The sequence below is a fragment of the Vicia villosa genome, linkage group LG1 (genome assembly GCF_029867415.1).
Source record: "Vicia villosa cultivar HV-30 ecotype Madison, WI linkage group LG1, Vvil1.0, whole genome shotgun sequence".
Classification (NCBI taxonomy): domain Eukaryota; kingdom Viridiplantae; phylum Streptophyta; class Magnoliopsida; order Fabales; family Fabaceae; genus Vicia; species Vicia villosa.
Window position 1 is genome coordinate 79,354,249 of NC_081180.1, and position 23,308 is coordinate 79,377,556.

Here is a 23,308-nt window from a genome sequence, read left to right on the forward strand (position 1 = left end):
GAGCGTCATCCACTCAATGGCCTCGACCCTCTGAATCCGGGAGTGGTGCAACAGTGGCCCCCTAATAGGCAGGTGGAGAAGACACTGCACGTCGTGCAAGGTGATCGTCATCTCCCCAACCGGCAGGTGGAAAGAGGACGTCTCCTTGTGCCAACGCTCCACAAATGCCCCCTGCATGCCGGTGCTGATGGTGGTGTAACCCGTCATGCAGAACCCGCAAAGCCCTGAACCTCGCACATGGTCGTTAAACCACTCAGTTGTTGGTTTAAACAGACTAAATATCTTCCGAGCGTGGTTCACCATTTTCAACGGCTCTCGCTCCTGTTGAAAAAAAAACAAATAAACGACATATATTAAATAAGCGACAAATAAACGTTTAAACTATAAAAAATGGTGACAATTAAACGGTTAAATTAAAAAAAATACCTCTCCCTCCCAGATCCGCCGAGCGACGTGATCGTGGTAGTGAATCAGCACAGAGGTGTCAAAGGGCCCTCCCGGATAGCTGTCCTCCTGCTCATCCTCCTCCCCGGCTGGAGGGTCAACATCCGGTACCCCCTCCGGCTCGTGGTAAGTCACTGCCGCCACCTCCTCCTCCTCCTCCTCCTCTCGCTGGCGGGAAGAAGATGCCCGAGCCAGTCGACTCCTAGATCCTGAACCTGATGTACCCTCTCCCACGTCCACGGGAACTCGCACACGGCGTCCCCGGCCCTGCCCCCGTCCCTGGGTCGACGCCAGCTGCGCCGCTGCCCGCTCGCGTCTAGCCGACGCAGTCTGGGACTCTCTCCCCTGTCTTATGCGTGCTGGTTGGTTGCCTGACATGTTCCTGTAAACAATCGAAATCGATTAATATGCGAGGCAAATGAAAAAACGAAAAAAAAAGAACTTCTGGTACAGTTCGGAAGTTCATTTCCGAAAACTGGGATGGAGGTGTTTTCGGAAATGAACTTCCGAAACACTCCTGCGTAGACCTTCAATACAGCCTCCAATGGCAGACCCAAAAAACCTAAACCAAAACTACTTTTATGCCTAATAAACATCCTAATATCAGTACTAACCTATCTTAATGTGATTTTTCAGTTTCTAAACACCCTATTAGAGTTTATTCAAATAGATCTAAAACTTGAAAAAACAATGATAAACTTACCAATTAGTGTTTGATGACGAGTTTGGTTGAGTTTGGAAGAAGAGTTTGGCTACTTCACACTTGCTTTTGCAGATTTTTTGCAGAGAGTTTGAGTTTGGAAGTGTTTGATGATGATTAGGGTAAATGATTAGGGGGAGGGGGGCTGTTTTGCTTAATCTGCAAAACGCGCATTATTTGGGAAGTTCATTTCCGAAATGCTGTTTTCGGAAATGAACTTCCGAAATAAGACAATTTTTTCAAAAAAAAAGGCGCTTTCGGAGATGCATCTCCGAAAACACCTTTTTCTTGCATTTCGGAAATACATTTCCGAAGTTAGGGGTAGTTTGGGTTTTTCACCAGAGGTGACCAAGAAGACATGGGGGTTGATAAAGAAATTTTCTTAGGAAAAACACTCACACTCAAAACTATTGAATGTTTGTCTCCGACATAGTTATCGAAATGTTCATTATCAAACAACAACTCAAAAAGGGACTCCTCAATTATCCAAATGACAAAAACTTCATTATCAATTGATTTTTTTCTCCATTTCACGGACTTTTTTTTATTTTAAAATTGTTATATTTATTTAATACAATTAAATTCATGTTATGATTATTTATTTTATAATTAAATAATTTATTTCAATTTTATATGTATATCTAGATAAAATATATATCGTATTAAATAAACTTATCCTCGTGGATGCACAAGTATTTTGTTAGTTTTTCTAAATAAATCATTTTAGAAATACTTTCTAACTAAGAATAATGTGTTTGAATTTATTAATAATTAATGTATCTAAGGAATGCTCAAATAAAAAAATTAAAACTATAATTATAATTTTATTGGGTAAAATTCCGATCACAAGAAGAATGATGAATAATTAAGAGATTGAGAGAATGAGAGAATTAGGGTGAAAATATGTCATTATAATATTAATGATTCAACATGGGTATTTAAACCATCATACAAAATAATACATCTAACCAATTAATTTAAAAAACAAATTTTCCATACCTGCAACCTAAAAGAAAATATAAAAACGGGAAGAAGTGTAACTTGTTACACATTTTTGTCTGGTACTGATCACTGCAGAACATAGCTGTAACCTGTTGCACATTTATTGCAACCTGATGCGAAATTGAATTATATTGTTTTCTCAATACACCACCTTAATTCAATTGCTCCAAATTTTCCATACTCATGTGATCCTTCCACCTCTTGAACACTTTAATTGTTACTCCTTTGCTTAACAAATAGGCCACTTGACCTTCACTTTTGCGATATCTCAACTTTAATTTTCTTTCACATACAACCTCTCTCAAAAGAAATGAAATTTCATATCTATACATTTGTTTCTCTCATGTGCAATGAGATTCTTAGCAAGGTTTATAACGGAAATGTTGTCTATCATCAAAATCACAACTTTATATTCTTCGCTGCACAACTCCGTCATCAAATTTATCACCCATACAACTTGACACGAACACATAGGCACCGTAATCAGGGCCGGCCCTGGGCCAGGGCAAGCAGGCACACAGCCCAGGGCCTCAACAAAATGGGGGCCTCAAAATTTGAGAGGTGTAGTTAAAAAATAATTAAACTAAAATATTATATTATAGTTGTTGGACGTGGAGTTGTTTGTTGACCCAGTGGATTGTCCAATGCTTTGCAGACGTGGAGTTATTGGTTCGAATCTTGCTACCTTCCAAACTTTGGAAGTTCAATTTTTAGCCTGCAATAACTCTCTCAATTTAACTAATTAGCATTTCTAATTAGTGCCATAACTCTCTCAATTTAACTAATTAGCATTTTTAATTTTAATTATAAATTAAATTTATAATTAAATTTTAAATCCAAAATTTATTTTTAATGGTTATTTATTGAAACTCTTATAATTTTAATTTATTTTAGTATAAATTTTAGAAATTATTTATATATTATAATTAAATATTTAGAAATTAAGGTAATTAAAATATTCTCATTCTTAATTCAGTTAATCATATTTCAATTTTGAATTCTTAATAATTTGCATATGATTATTTATCCGCATTGAAATTCTTTTTATTGTTCGAAACAACCAAAACTTCATATTTTTTATCCTTACGAAATTCTTCTTCATTTTGGAGGCGAGTTAAACATGGGTTTTTTATTATGGTTCCATTTATTTATTTGTCCTGGGCCTCTAAAAAGTCGGGACCGGCCCTGACCGTAATATACTCGCATTGTAAGAAGAGAGTCATACAACTTATTCATTCTTAATTAGAACACCAAGAAATTAGTAAAAGATGTTGTTTTGTGTATTAATATTATTTCCTGAAACTGGTTGATAATAAGTTGTTGAAGTAGGAGAAATTTTAATTTCTATGATTGGTGGCACTTCCCGATTGATATCCTCAAGTTTTAATTGAGGTATGCAACTTTGTTGTCTTTGTTTAAAAGTGACAACTAAAAAATGACAACTAAAAAATAAAATAAAATTTAACAACCATTTTGTTTAAAAGTGTCGTCGTGTGACTATATTACAACTCTTGTCGTTTAGTCGCGACTCTTAACCGTGCCAATTTTAAGAGAGCTTTAAAATACTGTGAAAGTAAATATATTAAATTTTAAAAAAAACAATATCTTACAAAATTTATTCATATTTTACAAATTGAAACTCATTACATTTCCTTGAAAACAATAGAGGCAATACATAATGGAACATGATCATAAACTTGAGGACAAACCATATCCAAAGCCACACATGCCAACACACTAGCTGCTTTATTTGCTTTCTTCATAATAAACACAACCGTTGAGTTTGGCAAATATTCATCAACTAATTTACGACAATCGTAAATAGTTGAGCCAAATTCAGACATATCATCAACATTAGGGTTATTAAAAGCATCAACTACTATCACATCATCCATCTCAAAAATAACATTAACCAAACCTAACTCAATAATCCAATTTATAGAATGCAAGAGGGCCTTAGCTTTTCCTTCTTGACCATGTAAAATTGGTGCAATTTGGATAGTTTGAGCTTTGACAAAATGGCCATTATGATCACGAATTATAATTCCAAACCCTACCAAGTTGTCAATGGTACAGAAAGAAACATCAATGTTGCATTTCATGAAGTTGGCTTTGGGTTTGATCCATGTTTCTCCCATATCTTACAGATTGTTTTGCAAAAGTAATCATACACGATAATGTCTCTTATATAAGATATTATTTTGGACTTTGTCAAAAAATATAGTTTTTTTTACTAATGCATTGTATTTATACAAGTATTATATAATTTATATATTTTTAATAAGTAGCTAGTCAAACAAAAACTAATTTTAATTATGATTCCTTTTGACTGGTTAATTTCATTTATGGTAAAAGTTTAATATATTCAATATTAAATTTTTTTATTAACAAAATCTTTTACATTTGTTATGTATGAATAGGAAGGAGGAAATATTAATTTATTAAATAATTATTGAATCTAGACTACATGTAAAACAAATACATTATTTATTTAATTATTTAATAAATTTTAAAAAAGAATTTATTACAAGGAATTAAAATGATTATATATATATATATATATATATATATATATATATATATATATATATATATATATATATATATATATATATATATATATATATATATATATATATATATATAATACACAAAGATTAACGTCAAAAATAAACTTTCGTATATATGGAATGGTCAAAGTCCCAGTCCACCTCAAATCCATTCTACTTGATTCAAGGTATAAATCAGTTCACACGATAAGAGTAAGGTAGAATCTCTGATTTCCACTTTTCATTACACTCTTCTTGAATCTTGAACTGACTTATCCGTTGGAGTGCTAACCATCAGTCCCACCCCGCACCATTATAAAGGAGATCGAAGCCGCTATCATCCATTTTTGGTTCCTGAACAAAATAATGGCTCCATATATGAGAATCGACTTCTGATTCTTAGGACTTCTAGAATTTCAAATTTAATCAAGAGCGAATCAAATTTCAATTCCTATGCTTTCCACAAATTAACGTTTATTTTCCGACTCCATCATTCGCAACTTCCTCATATCTTAGAATCGAGAACATTCAAAATTGAACACAGATGCTTGCTGCAATTGATTTAATCAATCACCGTTTCGATTACGATTCTTCAAAATTCCAGATCTCAGAGACTCCCGAGAACTCTGCAAGGTAGTAGAAAAAAGGATACCAAATCCATATCTATGGTTACGATGGGGTCTAAAGATATTTTCCATGAAGTTCATGCCAAATATTCGAGATTGACCTACTAGATACGACCATATTAAATCGATTTTGTCAATCACGGGCCTCACCCTAGAGATCACAAGCAACTCGCCAAACGCGATATGCAAATCAATATACTACTACAACAAATTCTTAATATAACGATCAAGTACAACAACAAAAATGGTAGCTAACATCATTTGATACACTAAGTTGCAGATCACAAAAGAAGGAAAACTCAAGAGGCAAATTTGCCACTTTATCACAGTGAAATACAATGATACAAGGAAAAAGAAAAATCAAGCCAAAGCTCCTAGAAATGAAGCGGATTTAAACAGGTCCAGCTTCTCAACATAAATTATGGCGACAATACCAAACCTCCTTTCTTGTTTCACAACTCTATCGTGGACCCCAAGTAAAATTTGCATAGTCCGCTGAAGAGAATCACAGAGCGCCTGCTTTAGATCAGCCATCTCGTCTTGGAGAGCTTTCAAGACCTCGACACGATCCCCAGTCTCCTGAAGAATAGCTTTCTAATGCTCCTCCACCTGACGAGTTTTCTCCTTAACACAATTGGAAGCATCCTGATACAACTTTTCCCCATCTTTGAGGGAATCCTCCAACTTAGTCATTCGAGCATCCAAAGTGGAAGAAGAGTCATGATTTTTTTCCTCCTCTTGTAGTGCAACCTCCTCATGAAGAGTAGAGCACCTCGATTTCCTAGTTTCACATTTCCATTTCCAAGTATCTATTTATTTGGGGGGATTATCCAGGGTTAATACGCATCCCGAGCATCAGAGATGACAAAGAATATAGAATCAACCTTGAATATACGGTCGGTAAGCTCGGAGACAAGTTCCATCTTCTCCCCCTCATGAAAATTCTCGATGAAGGATAAATCTGATGTCAAAACACTATTAACAGCCTCCTCAGGAGTGCGATAAAGTCAAGAAGATAAGACATTCATCATATTTATGAAGGGAGTTACCTCCCCATAAGCACCACCCTTGAAAACATGAGTTTGTTTAGGAGAATCCTCATCTTAGAGGGATTGATGATCTTCACCCTGTACCCCTCTTTGTTGAAATTGGAGGTGGAGTTGACTTTCGATGGTTAAAGCAGTCGTAACATTAACAAGTTGATATACCTCGGGAGAAAAAGCAGAAGTCTCTATAGTTGGGACAAAAGAAGGGGTCGAAGCAAGATCAGTGGTCGCTTAGGGGGCCGCCATTTTGGTATACCTATACTAAAAGCTGAATGAAACATCAAACTGGAGGATCAGGCAGTTGACTTGCTCTTGCACACTCCTTAAGGTACCTTTCATTTCAATCATATTACATTTAATATGTTATTTATTAATTTGTACTTACATATTTTGGTATTTGTGTTTCAGAGATGGATGGATCATCTCTTACTTCTACCGCATTCATGGCTACGATCCTGATTAGACATATACTGACGACATGCCTAGGACTGCAAGGTACGTCTTCCACAGGGAGAATCATAAAGTGGCATCATATCGGGTGTACCTCGATCGTACTAATCATGATGACATAAACTGGATGTCGTTTGAGGATTACATGAGTGTTGTCCCCTTCGACCACATCTTACTATATTTCAAATGGTTAGCATGTGGGAAAACACTATGGTCAGGTATATGCCGGAGCGGTGCATAGGAAACTTTGGATATGTGTAAATGATATTGAGATCTCCCTTTAAGGCTGCTCCCGACACCATTCACTGTCGAGCTCTCAAGGACATCTTTCAGGATTGGACGCATCATTTGGTGCCAGAGGAGTATCAGATGACGCGGGCATCCCTCAGCTGGCACTGTGTAAAGGGATATGTGACATGGTTTTTTAAAGTGTCACATCCTATCATGACGCCGGATGCTCCTGGGCATCCACCTAGGCCATCTCATGGGGAGCTTTTGGAGAATCAGCAGGCCGATGATGACCATACCACTGATGTCCTGTTGATATGTCAGCAGATACACTCGATTAGGAAGGGGGCATTGGATAGAGGGATCACTGAGAGGGGCGGTGCAAAGGCGGTTGCCATAGTTGAGAGGATGGTCAGGGAGGCGTCTAGTGCGGCGGGCTATAGAAGGCAGAGGAGGTCGCAGGGGGTTAGGATTAGGCATACTTAGTAGTAGTATCCTATGTTATTATGTTTTATATTCCGAACTTTCAGAACAACCTATGTATTGTATTTTGGTATTTCATAACATCTAATGTAATTGTTATTTCCAATTCATTTTTTCGTCTAAATCGTATCAGGTTATGTTAGTCCGTTTGTCCATTTTTATCAATGTAATGATGAAGTTTTAAATAGAAATGACAAACACAAACAAAAATTCGCTTGTACATATCCAAATTATTTGTTTTCGTATACACATGGTGGTTTCGGATGTGCATATCCGAAACATGTGAAAAAAGTATGTTCGGATACGCACTTTCAGTGGTGTTTTTCAATGTATAGGGGTGTACTAAAAAATTCCTCTTGAAATATATATGCACTACTAATATGTGTTGTCCGACTATAATAAATCTCTTCAAATTCATTTTCATACATATGCTCATTTATGGTCAATTTAATATCAATTAATTCTTCCAATTCCCCACTTCAAAGTTTAAATCATTCCAAATATTCCAACATTCTCTTTTGCTTGTAATTCCTCGGCCAGTTTTTGCTCCTTCCCAGTGTCAAAATCTTTTAGACATTCTTTAATTAATTTCTTTCTCTTCTTCATTATAGCAGAGCTATATCTAATGGGTATCAGTATGCAATTTATTCTTGACTTTTAGAATAGTATCATCGATACATCCATTTTGAAACAGGTATCTTTGTCTTTTGAATGCTTTATAGCTTCAAATAAATTAAAACTAATCTCTTAGTCCTGCAATTTGACCTTCATCTTTCCAACATTGATGCCAATCATCTTTTCGCAGTTTTCATGAAAGGTCAGTCCAAAATCAGACGAACCTTTTTCTATATTGTCACCATGAAACCAATAAAAAAATGAGAATTTACTAATTTTAACTATAATGTCTTCGGCTATTCCATAAATATCTTTAATGGATTTATCTAACAGCTCCATATCATTCTTGTCTGCCTCATTTCCTAGACCATGTGTATTTTAACCAACTAAGACATTCTCAATGACGACAGGTAATGTAACTCTACGAGGATAGGATCATTTGCTTTCTGAAGCATAGTTCTCTCGATGAGTTCACTACGACTAGCTTCCAACTTAATTGTTTCCTCATCGGTATGTCTTTTTTTTGTTGTTGTTAAGATCTCCTTCATGAACTTGAAATATATGTTCAATACTTCAGAAAAAAAGAATATTGCTCTCAAGTCTTTTAAAATATCTAAAAACTTACATATTACACGTGTTTATCTTTTTTGATTCGAGCATAAAAGGGTTCTTATAGGACTTTATCGTTGTGGCGCAGATAAAATAAAATACAATCTCTATGAAGACCAACTTCTTATCACTTAATAATACTAAGGACACCACATAAATAGTAGGGGTGGCAAAATGGATGGATTGGATGGATATGGATTGGATTGCTAATGGATGAATCTAATCAATCCATTAGTCCATTAACAATCCACTAAATCTTCATCTAAAAAATCCAATCCAATCCATCCATTAAGGTTAAAATCCAATCCAATCCATCCATTAACATCTTTATAGTGGATGGATATCCATCCATCCAAAACATTTATTTAAATATTTTAATTAACTTTTTTTAATATTTTAGATTTTAAAACTTTACAAAAACTTTTTTTTTAAATTTCTCTAAAATAATATTTTTACAATATTATAGATATAATAGATTTATGTTATATTTATTCATAATTTATAATATTTGATAGATAAGTTTTGATAATTATTTGTTAGTTATTCTATTTTATTTCTCTCTTTTTTTCTAATGTTATTTCTGATTTTTTTTATCTTTGTATGAATTTACAGTTTTGTTTAATAATTGAAATGATATATTTCTTCGTTGTTAAATTATGACACCATTGCATTCTTATTTCTACTTCAATACTTAACTACTGTGTTGAATTATAGATTTTTTCAATTCTATTTTGAAATATGATTTCCAATTCAAATGAATTGAACAACTATGCTTTTCAAACTGAAATTCCACCACTTTCTCGATTTTCAAAGTGGCGTTCTTTTACTACCACTCTCTTTTATATATATATATATATATATATATATATATATATATATATATATATATATATATATATATATATATATATATATATATATATATATATATATGGAATGTATCAAGTGAGAAAAGGGTCTCTTATGTGAGAGTGAGAGGAATAATTTTAAGCCATTAGATTAATATTTACGGTTCAGATTAAAAGCTTCATTAAAACCTCACGTGACTTATTTAATAATTAGTCGCACAACTGTTCAACCATTCACGTTGTTTTGTCTTTCATACATCTCTTGTAGCCATTCTCTTCATCCCAGTATTTCATATCATCACTAATTCCTTTGAAACAGCCCCCTCTTTCAGTATTTGTGATTTTCTATTTTAATATTAACTAATTAATTCTCATCTAACAAATATAAAATTAATCGTAGATGGGAGAAGCTAAAAAAATTATTACCGTAAAAAACAGAGCTCGGCACATTAAAGTGGCTCTTCAATTGAGAATTTCTTTAGGAAAAATTATCAACAGGAAAAAATAGAATAGAAAATAATAAAGTTACTAGAGAACTGAGATAGAAGAAAAATGATTGTGGTTATAATTTTAATTTACAAATGGAACACTAGATGAAAAACAGTTGAGATTTTTTTGTTCAGAATAGTTAAAGAAGTCACGTGAGTTATATATATATATATATATATATATATATATATATATATATATATATATATATATATATATATGGAATCTATCTATCTATATATATATATATATATATATATATATATATATATATATATATATATATATATATATATATATATATGGAATCTATCTATCTATATATATATATATATATATATATATATATATATATATATATATATATATATATATATATATATATATATATATATATATATTATTCAAGAAAAAGAAAAAATATTGTGAAATTTTAAAATAAAGTCAACAATTTTATATGAAACTAAAAAAAATCCATTGGATTTATTAAATGAGATGGATGGATTGAATCCATCCATATAGTTAAATGGATGGATTGAATCCAATCCATTAAGTAGTTATTTGGTTGATGGATGGATTGGATGGATAAATTATTGGATGGATTGGATGGATTTTCCCTTAATGGATTTTATTGCCACCCCTAATAAATAGCAATTGGAGTTCATTGCACCAGTGCTCGTAAAATTGATTAATTGTTCAACATTTTGTATATTATCATTGGAATAGTATTCTGATATTCCTAGTCAGATACACCAAGACATATATGCTCAATCATATCATACCAATCTATTCTCTGCTGAAAATTCAACATCAAATAGCCTCTGTCTAGCCTTTATTGCCTGCATTAGTAAAAATAAGTGCTTAGAGAGAATTTTGTCAGAATTTGCTACTCTATCTTATTGTCCTTTAAATCGAGAAGCAGGCACAGTAAATTTGAAATTTGGAATTTCAAGGCAAAGGTTTAAATAGCATACCAGTTGCTCCCAATTTATACAACTTGTTATAATAGAAAGAAGAACACATTGAACAAAAGCACCAACTTGTATACCAATCCAAAGTCCTTTCCCTCCCACTTGAACCCAAAATGCCAATGCAGCAGCAACAGGAATCCCACAGAGGTAGAAGGCCCCTAGATTCACATAAACTCCAAGGTGTTGCCAACCACAACCTCTAGCAATCCCTGAATCAAAAGAATGGAAAACAGATGATCATGTTAAAATCATTTGAATATTTTTTAACGTACTTACGACGAGTTAGTAATACCTACCGAGAGGGGATTTTACCTGTGAGAACACCTTGTATGCTGTCCAATATAACAGATATAGAAACCAAAGGAGCCATGACAGTGACATAATCAATAACTTCCTTATCATTGCTGAAAATGTAACCATAAACATGACGGCATGCAAAAAGGGTTCCACTCACTATACTTGCTTCTATGAGTGCAAGTGACATGGCGCCTAACACAGCAACACGTGCTTCAAATGGATTGCCAGCTCCTAATTCATTTGAAACTCTCGTGCTATATGCAGAGACAAACAAACGGGGATAATTTAATCAGATATAAGTTCAATGGTTAGAATATTAAGAATGAATATTGTTTATGTTAAAGTTGTAACCTTGCTGCAGCACTAATCCCATATGGTATCATAAAGAGAGTTGCAATCGTATTGAGACTATATAAAAATGGAAAATTAATTAGCGAAAAATCTCATAAGATAACTAAGATTGATGGATTAATAGTAAGAAAAAAGTGAAGGCGAAATACCAAACTGATAGAACTGAAGTTTCGAGTTGAGGATTTGGTAACAGCCCAGAGAGTAAGACCATTAACTCAAATGACCACCATTCAAGGCTACAATCATCAACATGAAAAATAAATATATCATTCAATTTAATGGAAAATAAACAGCACAACAACACAACTACATATATAAAATTGCAATTTAGTCCCTTGAATGGAACAACTTTGGTCAATTTAGCATTTTTTTTTTCAAATTTATAAAAACAATTTTAAATGTCTTATGCATGTCTTTATGCAGCAACAAACTATATTTTGATAGAGGGACTAAATTGCTCGACCCTTCTAATCTCGAGGACTGAAATGCTGATTTATTTTGTGAAAGAATATATACAAGTTGAGTTGAGGAGAAAGATGAATCACCAAAGCATTACTGCAGAAGGTATAGCAAAGCGCAAAAACTCCCAAATTCCTTGAAACAGCTCCATAGAAATTGGAGCTCTAGTTTTTGCACATGACGAAGAGTACCTCATGTACAATCCAAGAAAAATCATATTTAACCAAATGGAAATGCTCATTGCAATTGCTCCTCCAACGTTATTCAATCCTGTCTTAAAAACCATAGCCCAACAAAGAGGTATATGGAAAATAAGAGTGACACAAGAGCTTAAAAGCATTGGAAGAAGCAAACTTTGTATTTGAAAATATCTAACTAGTGGCTGCAATATTGCATATGCAAAAAGTGCAGGAAGAAGCCAAATTGTGAATCTTCCTGCTTCATGTGCAATGAGAGGGTCTTGTCCAGTGAAAACAAGTATGTTTTCAATGTTGATCCAAATGAAAGATATTGGAATACAAACCAATAAGAGAGAAAAGATAGCTGTGTATGTTTGCATTCCTATTCTTTGATATTGTTTTGCTCCATAAGCTTGTCCACATGTGGTTTCTAGTCCACTAGACATTCCCCTCTGTTAGTTAGCATGAGCAAAATCACCAATGGATTAAGTAACTTGGGCGAGAAAATTGTTAAATGTATTTGTATCTCAAGTTAAAAAGTTATATCTTATTGTGAGGGTGCACAAACATATACAATACATTGCTTAACTAAGGAACTTTGACAATGAGAGATTCAAGTAGAACTTCAATACGCACCCTTATGCCTAGTGCGGAATTGGGTTCAATTCTCACATGTCCTACAAAGTTTGCCATAGTATGTTAAACATGTATTTATAATATGGATTTCTGATATACATTTCGGAAAAGTCATTTTTTTAAAGATGAAATTTTATGATGATTCAGAAGAAGAAAAAATAGTAGTTAGAGCTTTTTTGTTTTGTTTTGGGGTAGGGATGGTAAAATTGGATGATTGTTCCGGGTTTATAAGAAAGAAAAAAAATAGTACTTTGAGAAAATGGACCTATACATTGAAGGTTCAGAACTTAATTTTCAATTTTTCATAGGCTGAAAAGGGAACACATTAGACTTAAAGCAATTATGAGTATATGATCTGTATGGAAATAAGAGTGTTCCTTGGTTTAGAATTTCAGTAACAATATTTTATATTTTCTGTGGTTGGGTCTAACTTAATATTATAAAATTCAATTATAAGAGAGAGTCACTTTTTATAAACTATTTTCAAGTTCTATATATAATTTATATTGAATTTGAATTTTTTTAGTACACTTTTTCACGCCCACCACTATTGGTGTGAATATAAATTGTGGGTGATCCGATTCAATAGACTCTAGATCTTTTAGAATTGTGGTTGAACCTAACTCAATCTTAATGTTCTGGTTTGAGCCAAAATTCAATCAATCTAGCATCATAGCACCGAGTATGTGGGTTCAGATAACCGGCCATCTGTCCATCTACCCCGTCGAATTTATCTAACGGCCCTCAGGTTAGATAGACAACTAGATCCATTAGCGACATCACCCTGAAGCAATTGTCTCCGAAAAAGTTCTAGTACCTCAGAACCTTAAGATGGTTCTACCCTAGCAGTACACCTGATCAGAGCTCACTAGTTCCCTAGAGACCGTCAGATGCTACTCTGGAATCTTGTAACACATGTATTCTAAGACAATTGTCCCTGACAATTTGACAAAAGACACTAGGGCTTCAAAATCCTAGAGCATATCGAAGTGTTTGCAAGTACCCCCAACCATCGAACATATTATGAAGACCAACACACCAGAGTTCATTACCAGATTCATCACCATCAACAGCACTAAAAGAAAAAGGTCATACTATATCATTTAGCGCGTCCTCTGAGGGAATATTAAGAATGCGAAAGAAACACATAAAACATATAAGTTTTAAGAATGAAAGAAAAACAAGGAAGAAGAAATCCTCAATATATATACCGAATGATCAACATGAAGAATGTCAATGGGCAAATCCAACCATCAAGAAACCAAGACTCAGAGAGCCGACAAAGGACTAATGTGTCCCACATAGGCGACCCTGACTGGATGACACAGGGTTCCCTAACTCAAGTCACCATATTTTCAGAGGGATCAAAACTAATAAAAAAACAATAGAAATTACTAAGACTAATTAGGCAAGAAAATATTGGTTATGAAGTAAGTTGATAGTACCAGAAAGCTGAAACCAGTGACAGTGGTGAAGGAGATGGATAAGGCGGTGCTAGAGAGTTGGAGTTCACCCAAATGACCAACTATTATGATTGAAGCAACCTGCAACAAATACTGTGACAAACCTATAGCAACCATTGGACCTGCTAAATAACAAATCCTCTTCATTTCTTTCATGTATATATCCTTGCTGACTACTTTCTCCTTTCTTTGTTCTTCATGGCTCTGTGTTTTCGAAACAATCTCTTTTCCTAACAGACTCTCTTCCATTATGCTTCTCTCTTCCGCCATTTTGAAGAATACTACCGATATAGAGAAGAATTTCGGTCTCTCTTGTTTGGTGGCTTTCGCTATTCATAGTCACTTCACGTTCTCATTTTCTTCCCACGCATACTATTCTCTAATGTATTACGCCATCTTAGTCAATTTAATAATAACAACTCAATCATTTTTTTAAATATTAAAATAAAAATAATTAATAATAGCAATTTAATTTTAATTTTTTTTTATAAAATTTATAAGAATTTTACCGAATTCACATAAGATGCTTGTGCGTCCGGACAGATAAATATATTTAATATTATATAAAATATATTTAAATTTACAGATAATTTGAAATGAGTTAACTAGTTAAAATGAACAATAATCATATAAAATCAATTGTATTAAATAAGTATTGTACTAATAGTGACTCGTGCGATAAAAAATTAGTTGTTTACACGGAGTATCATTCATTTGACTTTTAAGGTTACATTGTGCGAAAATTTAACTATTTTTTTTATTCAGACATTTTTGTGGGTAAGTTCTTAATTAATGAAACTTGGAGTTGGCTGGTGATGCCGATGGCGATGAACTACAGGTTACCTATTACCGAAAGTGTGCTTTGAGGTGTTTCCTCCTATTCTTGATTTGCACGTCCATGTTTGCGGACAACAGTGCGACCTACGTCGATGTGGCATATCTTAAGTACTTCATCGACTTGTCGTCCATTCACGAGTGGAATTTGAGGGCTTCCTGTTTGGTATACTTGTACTACAAGCTAAGCGAAGGTTCTCTTTGAATGACAAAGCAAATGACAGACTCCTGAACCCTGCTGACGGTAATTTCCCTAGCCATTATTAGTTTAAAAACAATTTTTTTTACACTTGTTACTATTTTTTGCTTCTACCTTTTCAGGGATAGATCATATCCCACTTTCACTGCATACCCGAGTTTGATTGTGTGCTAGGGTATATTGAGAATTCGCCATGTGCTTGCATGTATTGTTCGCGCAAAGGGATTATGTTGCGTGGCCGTTCCATGTGTATATTGACAGGACTCAACATTATGACTTCGAACCCATTTCATATTACTCCGGATGTCTGGCACGTGGGAGGAATCTGATGTGCAGGTATCTGTTGGAGCGATGTATGCGTTAATTTGGATTTGTGACAACTCCATTTCGAGATCCTCCTTCGAGGCTTCTCCTAACAATATCCTGCGTAGACATCTTGATGAAATTCTAGCGAATTACGAGAGTCAGCTGGTACCAGAGAAATATCGGAGTATGTCAGCCAAAAGACAATGGTCTTATGTGGACGGTTAGATGGCTTAGTTCTATAATGTGGCACACTCTGTCATGACCAGGTGCTCCTGAACGTCCATATAGACCTGCTCATGAGGAGATCCTAGAGAATGAGCAGGTCAAGAATGACCAGGTCGTTGATGTGTTATCGATATGTCATAATATTATGTGGATTACGTATGAGGGCATAGAGTCCGAGTTGTTTGAGAGAGGTGGTGATGATGCGGTTGCCCTAGCTAACACGTTCCATTCTTACTAAGGCTCATAATGCCGTGAGTTACCGGTGGCAGAGGAGGGGCCAGGGGATTAGGATTAGACATAGGCAGTAGGTTATGTTTTTTTTTTGTATTTTTGAATGTTTTAGTATTATTTTCCATAAACTAGAACTATGTTTGTAATATTTTCGGATGTTTTTCTAATTAATGCATTATCTTATTCTATAATGTTTGAATCAAATTATGGATTATGGCACTATTATTCTGATTAAAATGACTTCGCATTAAAAAAATATATAAACTTAGACAATATTTCTGCCCATGATGCTTGCAGGGAAGTTTTCGGAGATGCATATCCAAAATATGAGTTTTCGAAGATGCATCTCCGAACTCGGCTCAGAAATATTCACAGATGCATCTCTGGACCAATTTTTGACAAAAATGGGCTGAAGGTGCGTTCAGAGATACATCTCCGAAAATTTCTGAAGGCAATTTTGGATTTTCAAAGGTGTGAGTCACACCATAAAGATAGAAAAAGAAATTACCTTCCTTTTTGGCAATGTTTCACCTGATCATGAGTCCTCCTTGGTGGAGCTCTGGATCGGGACTTCATAATTGGGCCTTTGGCCGGTCTAGAAGAGTTTATCCCTAAGTCCTAATTTTTACTTAGTGAAACAAGGATTGAGATTGTCTGGTCGCTCTCTTTTTTCGTCTTGTGTTTTCTGAGCACTTACCTTTGCTTTATGGAGGTGAAAGTGAAAAGTCTGGTGAGTGGGAGCAGGTGACCTTGGGAACATGCACTTTAAATGCATGTCTTGATCAATCCAACCCAAACCAACAGTTATTCTCAGTTTGGTTCAGTTTAGGTTTTATCGGAAAAAATTCGATCCAATCCAATCTATATATTTTTATCAATTTTGAGCATCTGATTCTCTCAAAACCGAACCTAACCTAACCGGCCCGCGAACACCCCTACCTATAGGCTATAGCCCTCTCTTTTGCTTGTAATTCCTCAGCGAGTTTTTCTTCTTCCAGGTATCAAAATTCTTCATTATAACATAGCTATTTCTAATGGGGTGTCATTATGCAATTTATTCTTGACTTTTAGAATATCATCATCGATACATCCATTTTAAAACAAGTATTTTTGTCTTTTGAGTGCTTTATAGCTTCAAATAAATCAAAACCATCCTCTTAGTCCTGCATTTTAACCTTCATCTTTTAAAGATTGACGTCAATCATCTTTCCGCAGTTTTCATGAAAGGTCAGTTCAAAATCAGAGGAACCTTTCTTCTATATTGTCACCATGAAACCATTAAGAGACGAAAATTTATTAATTTTGACTATCTTCGGCTATTCCATAAAGATGTTTGATGAATTTATCTGACAACTCCAATATCATTCTTGTCTGTCTCATTTCTAGATCACCAATCTTTTTATAACTAATAAAAGAATAGATTCAATCTTTTACCTAGACCAATGTGTGACTTCCCAAGATATTCTCAATAATAAAAGGTAATGTAACTCTGCCAGAATCATTTGCTTTCTGAAGTATGGTTCTCTGGATGAGTTCACTACGACTAGCTTCCAACTTAATGGTTTTCTCATCGACGTGTCATTTATTCTCTGTTAAGATCTCCTTCATAAACTTGACATATGTTCTAAATACTTTAGAAAATGAAATACTGCTTTCCATTCTTTTAAAAATATCTAAAAACTTTACGTATTACATGTCATTACCATTCTTGCTTCGAGCATGTGGATAAGATAAATAGGGGTGCTATCCTTACACCAGAAATGAGACATTTTACACCTACACCATATAAAAGTAAAACATAATGTGGTGGAGTGTGTAAGAAAAAAGAAAATATAATTATTAAACATTTTAAAAAAACAAAACAGTATAGCAATATGGTTATCATTTCTCTAAGATAAATTATGCATAAGATAAGAGGGTTTCTTCATAGTAGTTTAACTTTGAGGCACAGATATAATAAAATGCAATCTCTTTAGAGACCAACTTCTTATCACTTATTAATACTCAGTATGATTTGTATATTTAAGTCAGCAAAACAACACAAGGACACCACATAAATAGCAATTAGAGTTCAACATTTTGTATTCTATCATTAGAATAGTACTCTGATATTCCTAGTCAGATACACCAAGACATATGCTCAATCATATCATACCAATCTATTCACTGCTGAAAATTCAACATCAAATAGCCTCTGTCTAGCCTTTATTGCCTGCATTAGTAAAACCACACAATTGATATCAATAAAATAATGCATAAAAGCATACTACCTCATAATCATTACAACATTATTTTTTAGAAACAAATCTTCTATATCACAAGTGCTTAGAAAAAGTTTTGTCAGAATTTGCTACTCTATCTTATTGTCCTATAAACTGAGAAGCGAGCACAGTAAATTTGGAAGTTGGAATTTAAAGACAAAGGCTAAATAGCATACCAGTTGCTCCCATTTTATACAGGTTGTTATAATAGAAAGAAGAACACATTGAACAAAAGCACCAACTTGTATACCAATCCAAAGTCCTTTTCCTCCCATTTGAACCCAAAATGCCAATGCAGCAGCAACAGGAATCCCACAGAGGTAGAAGGCCCCTAGATTGACATAAACTCCTATGTGTTGCCATCCGCAGCCTCTAGCAATCCCTGAATCAAAGAAAAATAAAACAGAATATCCTGTTAGAATCATTTGAATATTGTTCAACGAGTTAGTAATGATGATGAGAGGGGATTTTACCTGTGAGAACACCTTGAATGCTGTCCAATATAACAGATATAGAAACCAAAGGAGCCATAACAGTGACATAATCAATAACTTCCTTATCATTGCTGAAAACATAACCATAAACATGGCGGCATGCAAAAAGTGTTCCACTCACTATACTTGCTTCTATGAGTGCAAGTGACACGGCACCTAACACAGCAACACGTGCTTCAAATGGATTGCCAGCTCCTAATTCGTTTGAGACTCTCGTGCTATATGCAGAGACAAAAAAACGGGGATAATTCAATCAGATATAAGTTCAATGGTTAGAATATTAAGAATGAATATTTTTTATGTTAAAGTTGTAACCTTGCTGCAGCACTAATTCCAAATGGTATCGTAAAGAGAGTTGCAATCGTATTGAGACTATATAAAAATGAAAAATAATTAGCGAAAAATCTCATAAGATGACTAAGATTAATGGATTAGTAGTAAGTAAAAATTGAAGGCGACATACCAAACTGATAGAACTGAAGTTTCGAGTTGGGGATTTGGTAACAGCCCAGAGAGTAAAACCATAAACTCAAATGACCACCATTCAAGGCTACAATCATCAACATGAAAAATAAATATATCATTCAATTTAATGAAAAATAAACAGCACAACAACACAACTACTTATATAAAATTGCAATTTAGTCCCTTGAATGGAACAACTTTGGTCAATTTAGCTGATGTATTTCGTGAAAGAATATATACAAGTTAAGTTGAGGGGAAAGATGAATCACCAAACCATTACTGCAGAAGGTAAAGCAAAGCGCAAAAACTCCCAAATTCCTTGAAACAGCTCCATAGAAATTGGAGCTCTAGTTTTTGCACATGACGAAGAGTATCTCATGTACAATGCAAGAAAAATGACATTTAACCAAATGGAAATGCTCATTGCAATTGCTCCTCCAACATTATTCAATCCTGTCTTAAAAACCAAAGCCCAACAAAGAGGTATATGGAAAACAAGAGTGACACAAGAACTTAAAAGCATTGGAAGAAGCATGCTTTGTATTTGAAAATATCTAACTAGTGGCTGCAATAATGCATATGCAAAAAGTGCTGGAAGAAGCCAAATTGTGAATCTTCCAGCTTCATGTGCAATTAGAGGGTCTTGTCCTGTGAAAACAAGTATGTTTTCAATGTTGATCCAAATGAAAGATATTGGAATACAAACCAATAAGAGAGAAAAGATAGCTGTGTATGTTTGCATTCCTATTCTTTGATATTGTTTTGCTCCATAAGCTTGTCCACATGTGGTTTCTAGTCCACTAGCCATTCCCATCTGTTAGCATGAGCAAAATCACCAATTCATTAAGTAACTTGGGCGAGAAAATTGTTAAATGTTTTTGTATGTCAAGTTAAAAAGTTATATCTTATTGGAACTTCAATGCCCAGCACACCCTTATGGCTAGTGCAGAATTCACCATACTATGTTAAACATTTATTTAGATTTCACTCTTAAAAATTACTACCTCTCGTCTTGTCCAATTTATAAGGAAAAGTTTGTTTTTTAGATTCATTAGATAATCAATGTAAATATATTGATTATTCAATAAATCTAAATCAATGTAAATATATTGATTATTCAATAAATCTAAATCAATGTAAATATATTGATTATTCAATAAATCTAAATCAATGTAAATATATTGATTATTCAATAAATCTAAAAAGTAAACTTTTTCTTATAAATTAGACGGACCAGAAGAAGTAACTCAAAATAAACTCATAAAATAAAGGTGTTCAATATAGAATCCTAGGTAACGTGAGCCTCTCATTGTCAAACAATAGTGATGGCGGCCCAACCTCTTCATTACCGGAAGGAAGGCTGGAAAAAAGACTCTCTCACGTGACAACAAAATCAATGGGAATCAATCAAAGATATCATTTTATATTTGCTTATTTACTCAAAAGATATGAATTGGACACCACTAATAAATAAACTAAAAGTATTTACAAGCGTGATCAGACTAAGTCAGTGCTACAGAAATCAAAACTAATAAAAAACAACAGAAATTACTGAGACTAATAAGAAAAGAAAATATTGGTTTTGAAGTAAGTTGAAAGTACCAGGAAGCTGATACCGGTGACAGTGGTGAAGGAGATGGATAAAGCGGTGCTAGAGAGCTGGAGTTCCCCCAAATGACCAACTATTATGATTGAAGCAACCTGCAACATATACTGTGACAAACCTATAGCTACCATAGGACCTGCTAAATAACAAATCCTCTTCATTTCTTTCATGTATATATCCTTGCTGACTACTTTCTTCTTCCTCTCTTCTTCATGGCTATGTGTTTTTGAAACAATCTCTTTTCCTAACAGACTCTCTTCCGCCATCACCGATATAGAGATTACAAGTTTGGTCTCTGAGTCTCTCTTGTTTGGTGGCTTTTGCTATTCATTTTCTTCCTACCTACGCTTATACTATTTTCTAATGTATTACGTCATCTTACTCAATTTAATAATAACAATTCAATATTTTTTTTAAATAATTAACTATAATAATTAATATCCTCTTAAAATTCATAAGAAGGTTATCAAATTTACTAGTAAGATACCCGCACAGATAAATATATTTAATACAGGTGATGTCTAAGGTGAGGGAGCGATTAAGTCCCTCATCGGTGGACTATTTAATTTTTACCAATAGATGATATCAAAGGCTGAGATCTATGCAAATTAAAAAAAGAATTTGTAAACCTCTGCACATACAATTACCGCTCTCAATATAATTGCTACCTCACCTTAGAAGTCACCCAACATAAAATGTATTTAGCTATACATATAAATTTGAAATGAATTATTTAATTTAAAATGAATAATGATAATACAAACTCAATTATATTAAATAATTGTACAAAAATAAAAAAGAAATTTGTGAGTGTTATCTCATATTTTCGACACAAAAGAAATATGAAGGTTAAAGACGATCCTGCAGTCATGTGATGAATTGACTTGGGTTGTGCCCAAGTCTAAATTATCATTTTCGACCATAAGGTTGAAATTGGTTATTCGAAAACAACGATTACTCGAGGTATGTTTGGGACATTGGTCGAAATAAGAATATCAAAAAAGGTTGAGTCGAAGACAAGGTATACTCAAGTTTTAGGACTTAGTAGAATTTGGAGAACTTTCAGTTTTTTACATTGCTACTAGATGCACTTTGTCGGGGTCAGAGCAACGTATAACAGGATAAGATCAACCAATTATTGAAGAACACAAGTAAGCTTGTCAGAGAGGAAAGATGCATGGAAATGGAGACGTGTCAAGATTTGTTAAATTGACTGTTGGTGACGGTTATATTTAGAACTAGTATATAAGTAGTTCGTGTTTGTACGATTGGAGGTCCGCAATTTCACACAAATTTTGTATACTAAAAGTATCCAAATGTTAGCGAGAAACGAGTGATATGAATCAATGTATGCATTTGCTTTCCATTTATAAATTCAGTTTCCTTTTATTTTTATTATTTCATTTACGGCAATTATTTCTCATTTTCCATTTTGACATTCATTGTCAAATGTGTTTCAAGCTAATGATTTTTTCACAATTCATCCTAGGATATTTTTGAGTTTAATCCCTTACGTGAAATCAAATTTGTCTTTGTTTACCAGAATTACCAGTAAACAAATTGGTACGCCCAGTGGGACATTGTGCGAAAATATTACTTTTTTTATTCAGATATTTTTCTGCGCGTAAGTTCTTTATTTATGAAACTTGGAGTTGGTTGGTGATGCCGATGACGATGAACTACAAGTTACCTACCACCGGGAGTGTGCTTTGAGCTTTCCTCCTATTCTTGGTTTGCACGTCCATGTTTGTGGACAAAAGTGCAACCTGCGTCGATGTGGCATACCTTAACTACTTCATGGAATTGTCGGCCATTCACGAGTGAAATTAGGGGGCTGCCAATTTGGTATACTTGTACTCTAAGATAAGCGAAGGTTCTCTTTGGAGGACAGGCTCCTACATCTCGCTGATGGTAATTTCCCTAGCCATTATTATTTTTAAAACGACTTTTTCTTGACACTTGTTACTAATACTTCTTCTTATTCCTTTTTCAGGGATGGATCATATCCCACTTTCACCGCATATACGGAATTGATCGTCTGCTAGGGTATACTGAGGATTGACTATGTGCTTGCATGTATTTCTCGCGTAAAGGGAATAATGTTGTGTGGTCGTTCTGTGTGCATATTAACAGGACTCACGAAGATGACATCGAATGGACATCATATGCCACTCACCAGGACACTGTTGCCTTCGAACCCATTTCATATTACTCCGGACAGCTGGTGTCATACCCTAAATTT

The 23,308-nt window shown here is 34.1% G+C and overlaps 3 protein-coding genes across 7 annotated transcripts; all 3 read right to left on the reverse strand.

Annotated features, from left to right (window-relative positions):
• Window positions 1-3,789: 3,789 nt before the first annotated feature.
• Window positions 3,790-4,284, reverse strand: LOC131647005 (uncharacterized). Its single transcript, XM_058916924.1, has one exon. The coding sequence runs from the start codon at window positions 4,282-4,284 to the stop codon at window positions 3,790-3,792; it is 495 nt and encodes a 164-aa protein (XP_058772907.1).
• A 6,291-nt stretch (window positions 4,285-10,575) lies between these two features.
• On the reverse strand, window positions 10,576-18,433 carry LOC131643264 (protein DETOXIFICATION 12-like). Of its 5 annotated transcripts, none has more exons than XM_058913436.1 (8): window positions 18,396-18,433; window positions 17,944-18,016; window positions 12,254-12,798; window positions 11,858-11,944; window positions 11,709-11,765; window positions 11,373-11,611; window positions 11,064-11,269; window positions 10,577-10,928 (listed from the first exon to the last, which is right to left on the reverse strand). In XM_058913436.1, the coding sequence occupies exons 2-8, from the start codon at window positions 18,007-18,009 to the stop codon at window positions 10,866-10,868; spliced, it is 1,263 nt and encodes a 420-aa protein (XP_058769419.1). In that variant the 5' UTR covers window positions 18,010-18,016; window positions 18,396-18,433; the 3' UTR covers window positions 10,577-10,865. The 5 variants fall into 5 exon arrangements, with proteins under 5 accessions (XP_058769448.1, XP_058769419.1, XP_058769440.1 ...); XM_058913457.1 differs by lacking the exons at window positions 17,944-18,016; window positions 18,396-18,433 and adding exons at window positions 12,983-14,352; window positions 14,428-14,541; XM_058913465.1 differs by lacking the exons at window positions 17,944-18,016; window positions 18,396-18,433 and adding an exon at window positions 14,428-14,975 and having other exon boundaries at window positions 10,576-10,928; window positions 12,254-12,441.
• On the reverse strand, window positions 17,883-21,412 carry LOC131643281 (protein DETOXIFICATION 12-like). The gene is made up of 8 exons (XM_058913469.1): window positions 21,063-21,412; window positions 19,730-20,274; window positions 19,459-19,545; window positions 19,311-19,367; window positions 18,975-19,213; window positions 18,678-18,883; window positions 18,396-18,452; window positions 17,883-18,016 (listed from the first exon to the last, which is right to left on the reverse strand). The coding sequence occupies exons 1-8, from the start codon at window positions 21,330-21,332 to the stop codon at window positions 18,011-18,013; spliced, it is 1,467 nt and encodes a 488-aa protein (XP_058769452.1). The 5' UTR covers window positions 21,333-21,412; the 3' UTR covers window positions 17,883-18,010.
• Window positions 21,413-23,308: the final 1,896 nt, after the last annotated feature.

What these genes read in the sequence shown, in the direction of transcription:
- LOC131647005 (XM_058916924.1), bottom strand. Translation starts at nt 4,284, where the DNA reads ATGGGAGAAACATGGATCAAACCCAAAGCCAACTTCATGAAATGCAAC.
- LOC131643264 (XM_058913425.1), bottom strand. Translation starts at nt 14,715, where the DNA reads ATGGCGGAAGAGAGAAGCATAATGGAAGAGAGTCTGTTAGGAAAAGAG. An exon ending in CCTTCTGCAGTAATGCTTTG is followed by an intron (nt 11,945 to 12,253) that starts GTGATTCATCTT and finishes TGATGATTGTAG; the next exon opens with CCTTGAATGGTGGTCATTTG. An exon ending in GTATAAATTGGGAGCAACTG is followed by an intron (nt 10,929 to 11,063) that starts GTATGCTATTTA and finishes TTACTAATGCAG; the next exon opens with GCAATAAAGGCTAGACAGAG.
- LOC131643281 (XM_058913469.1), bottom strand. Translation starts at nt 21,332, where the DNA reads ATGGCGGAAGAGAGTCTGTTAGGAAAAGAGATTGTTTCAAAAACACAT. An exon ending in ACTTCAGTTCTATCAGTTTG is followed by an intron (nt 19,368 to 19,458) that starts GTATGTCGCCTT and finishes ATTTTTATATAG; the next exon opens with TCTCAATACGATTGCAACTC. An exon ending in GGAATTAGTGCTGCAGCAAG is followed by an intron (nt 19,214 to 19,310) that starts GTTACAACTTTA and finishes CTCTGCATATAG; the next exon opens with CACGAGAGTCTCAAACGAAT.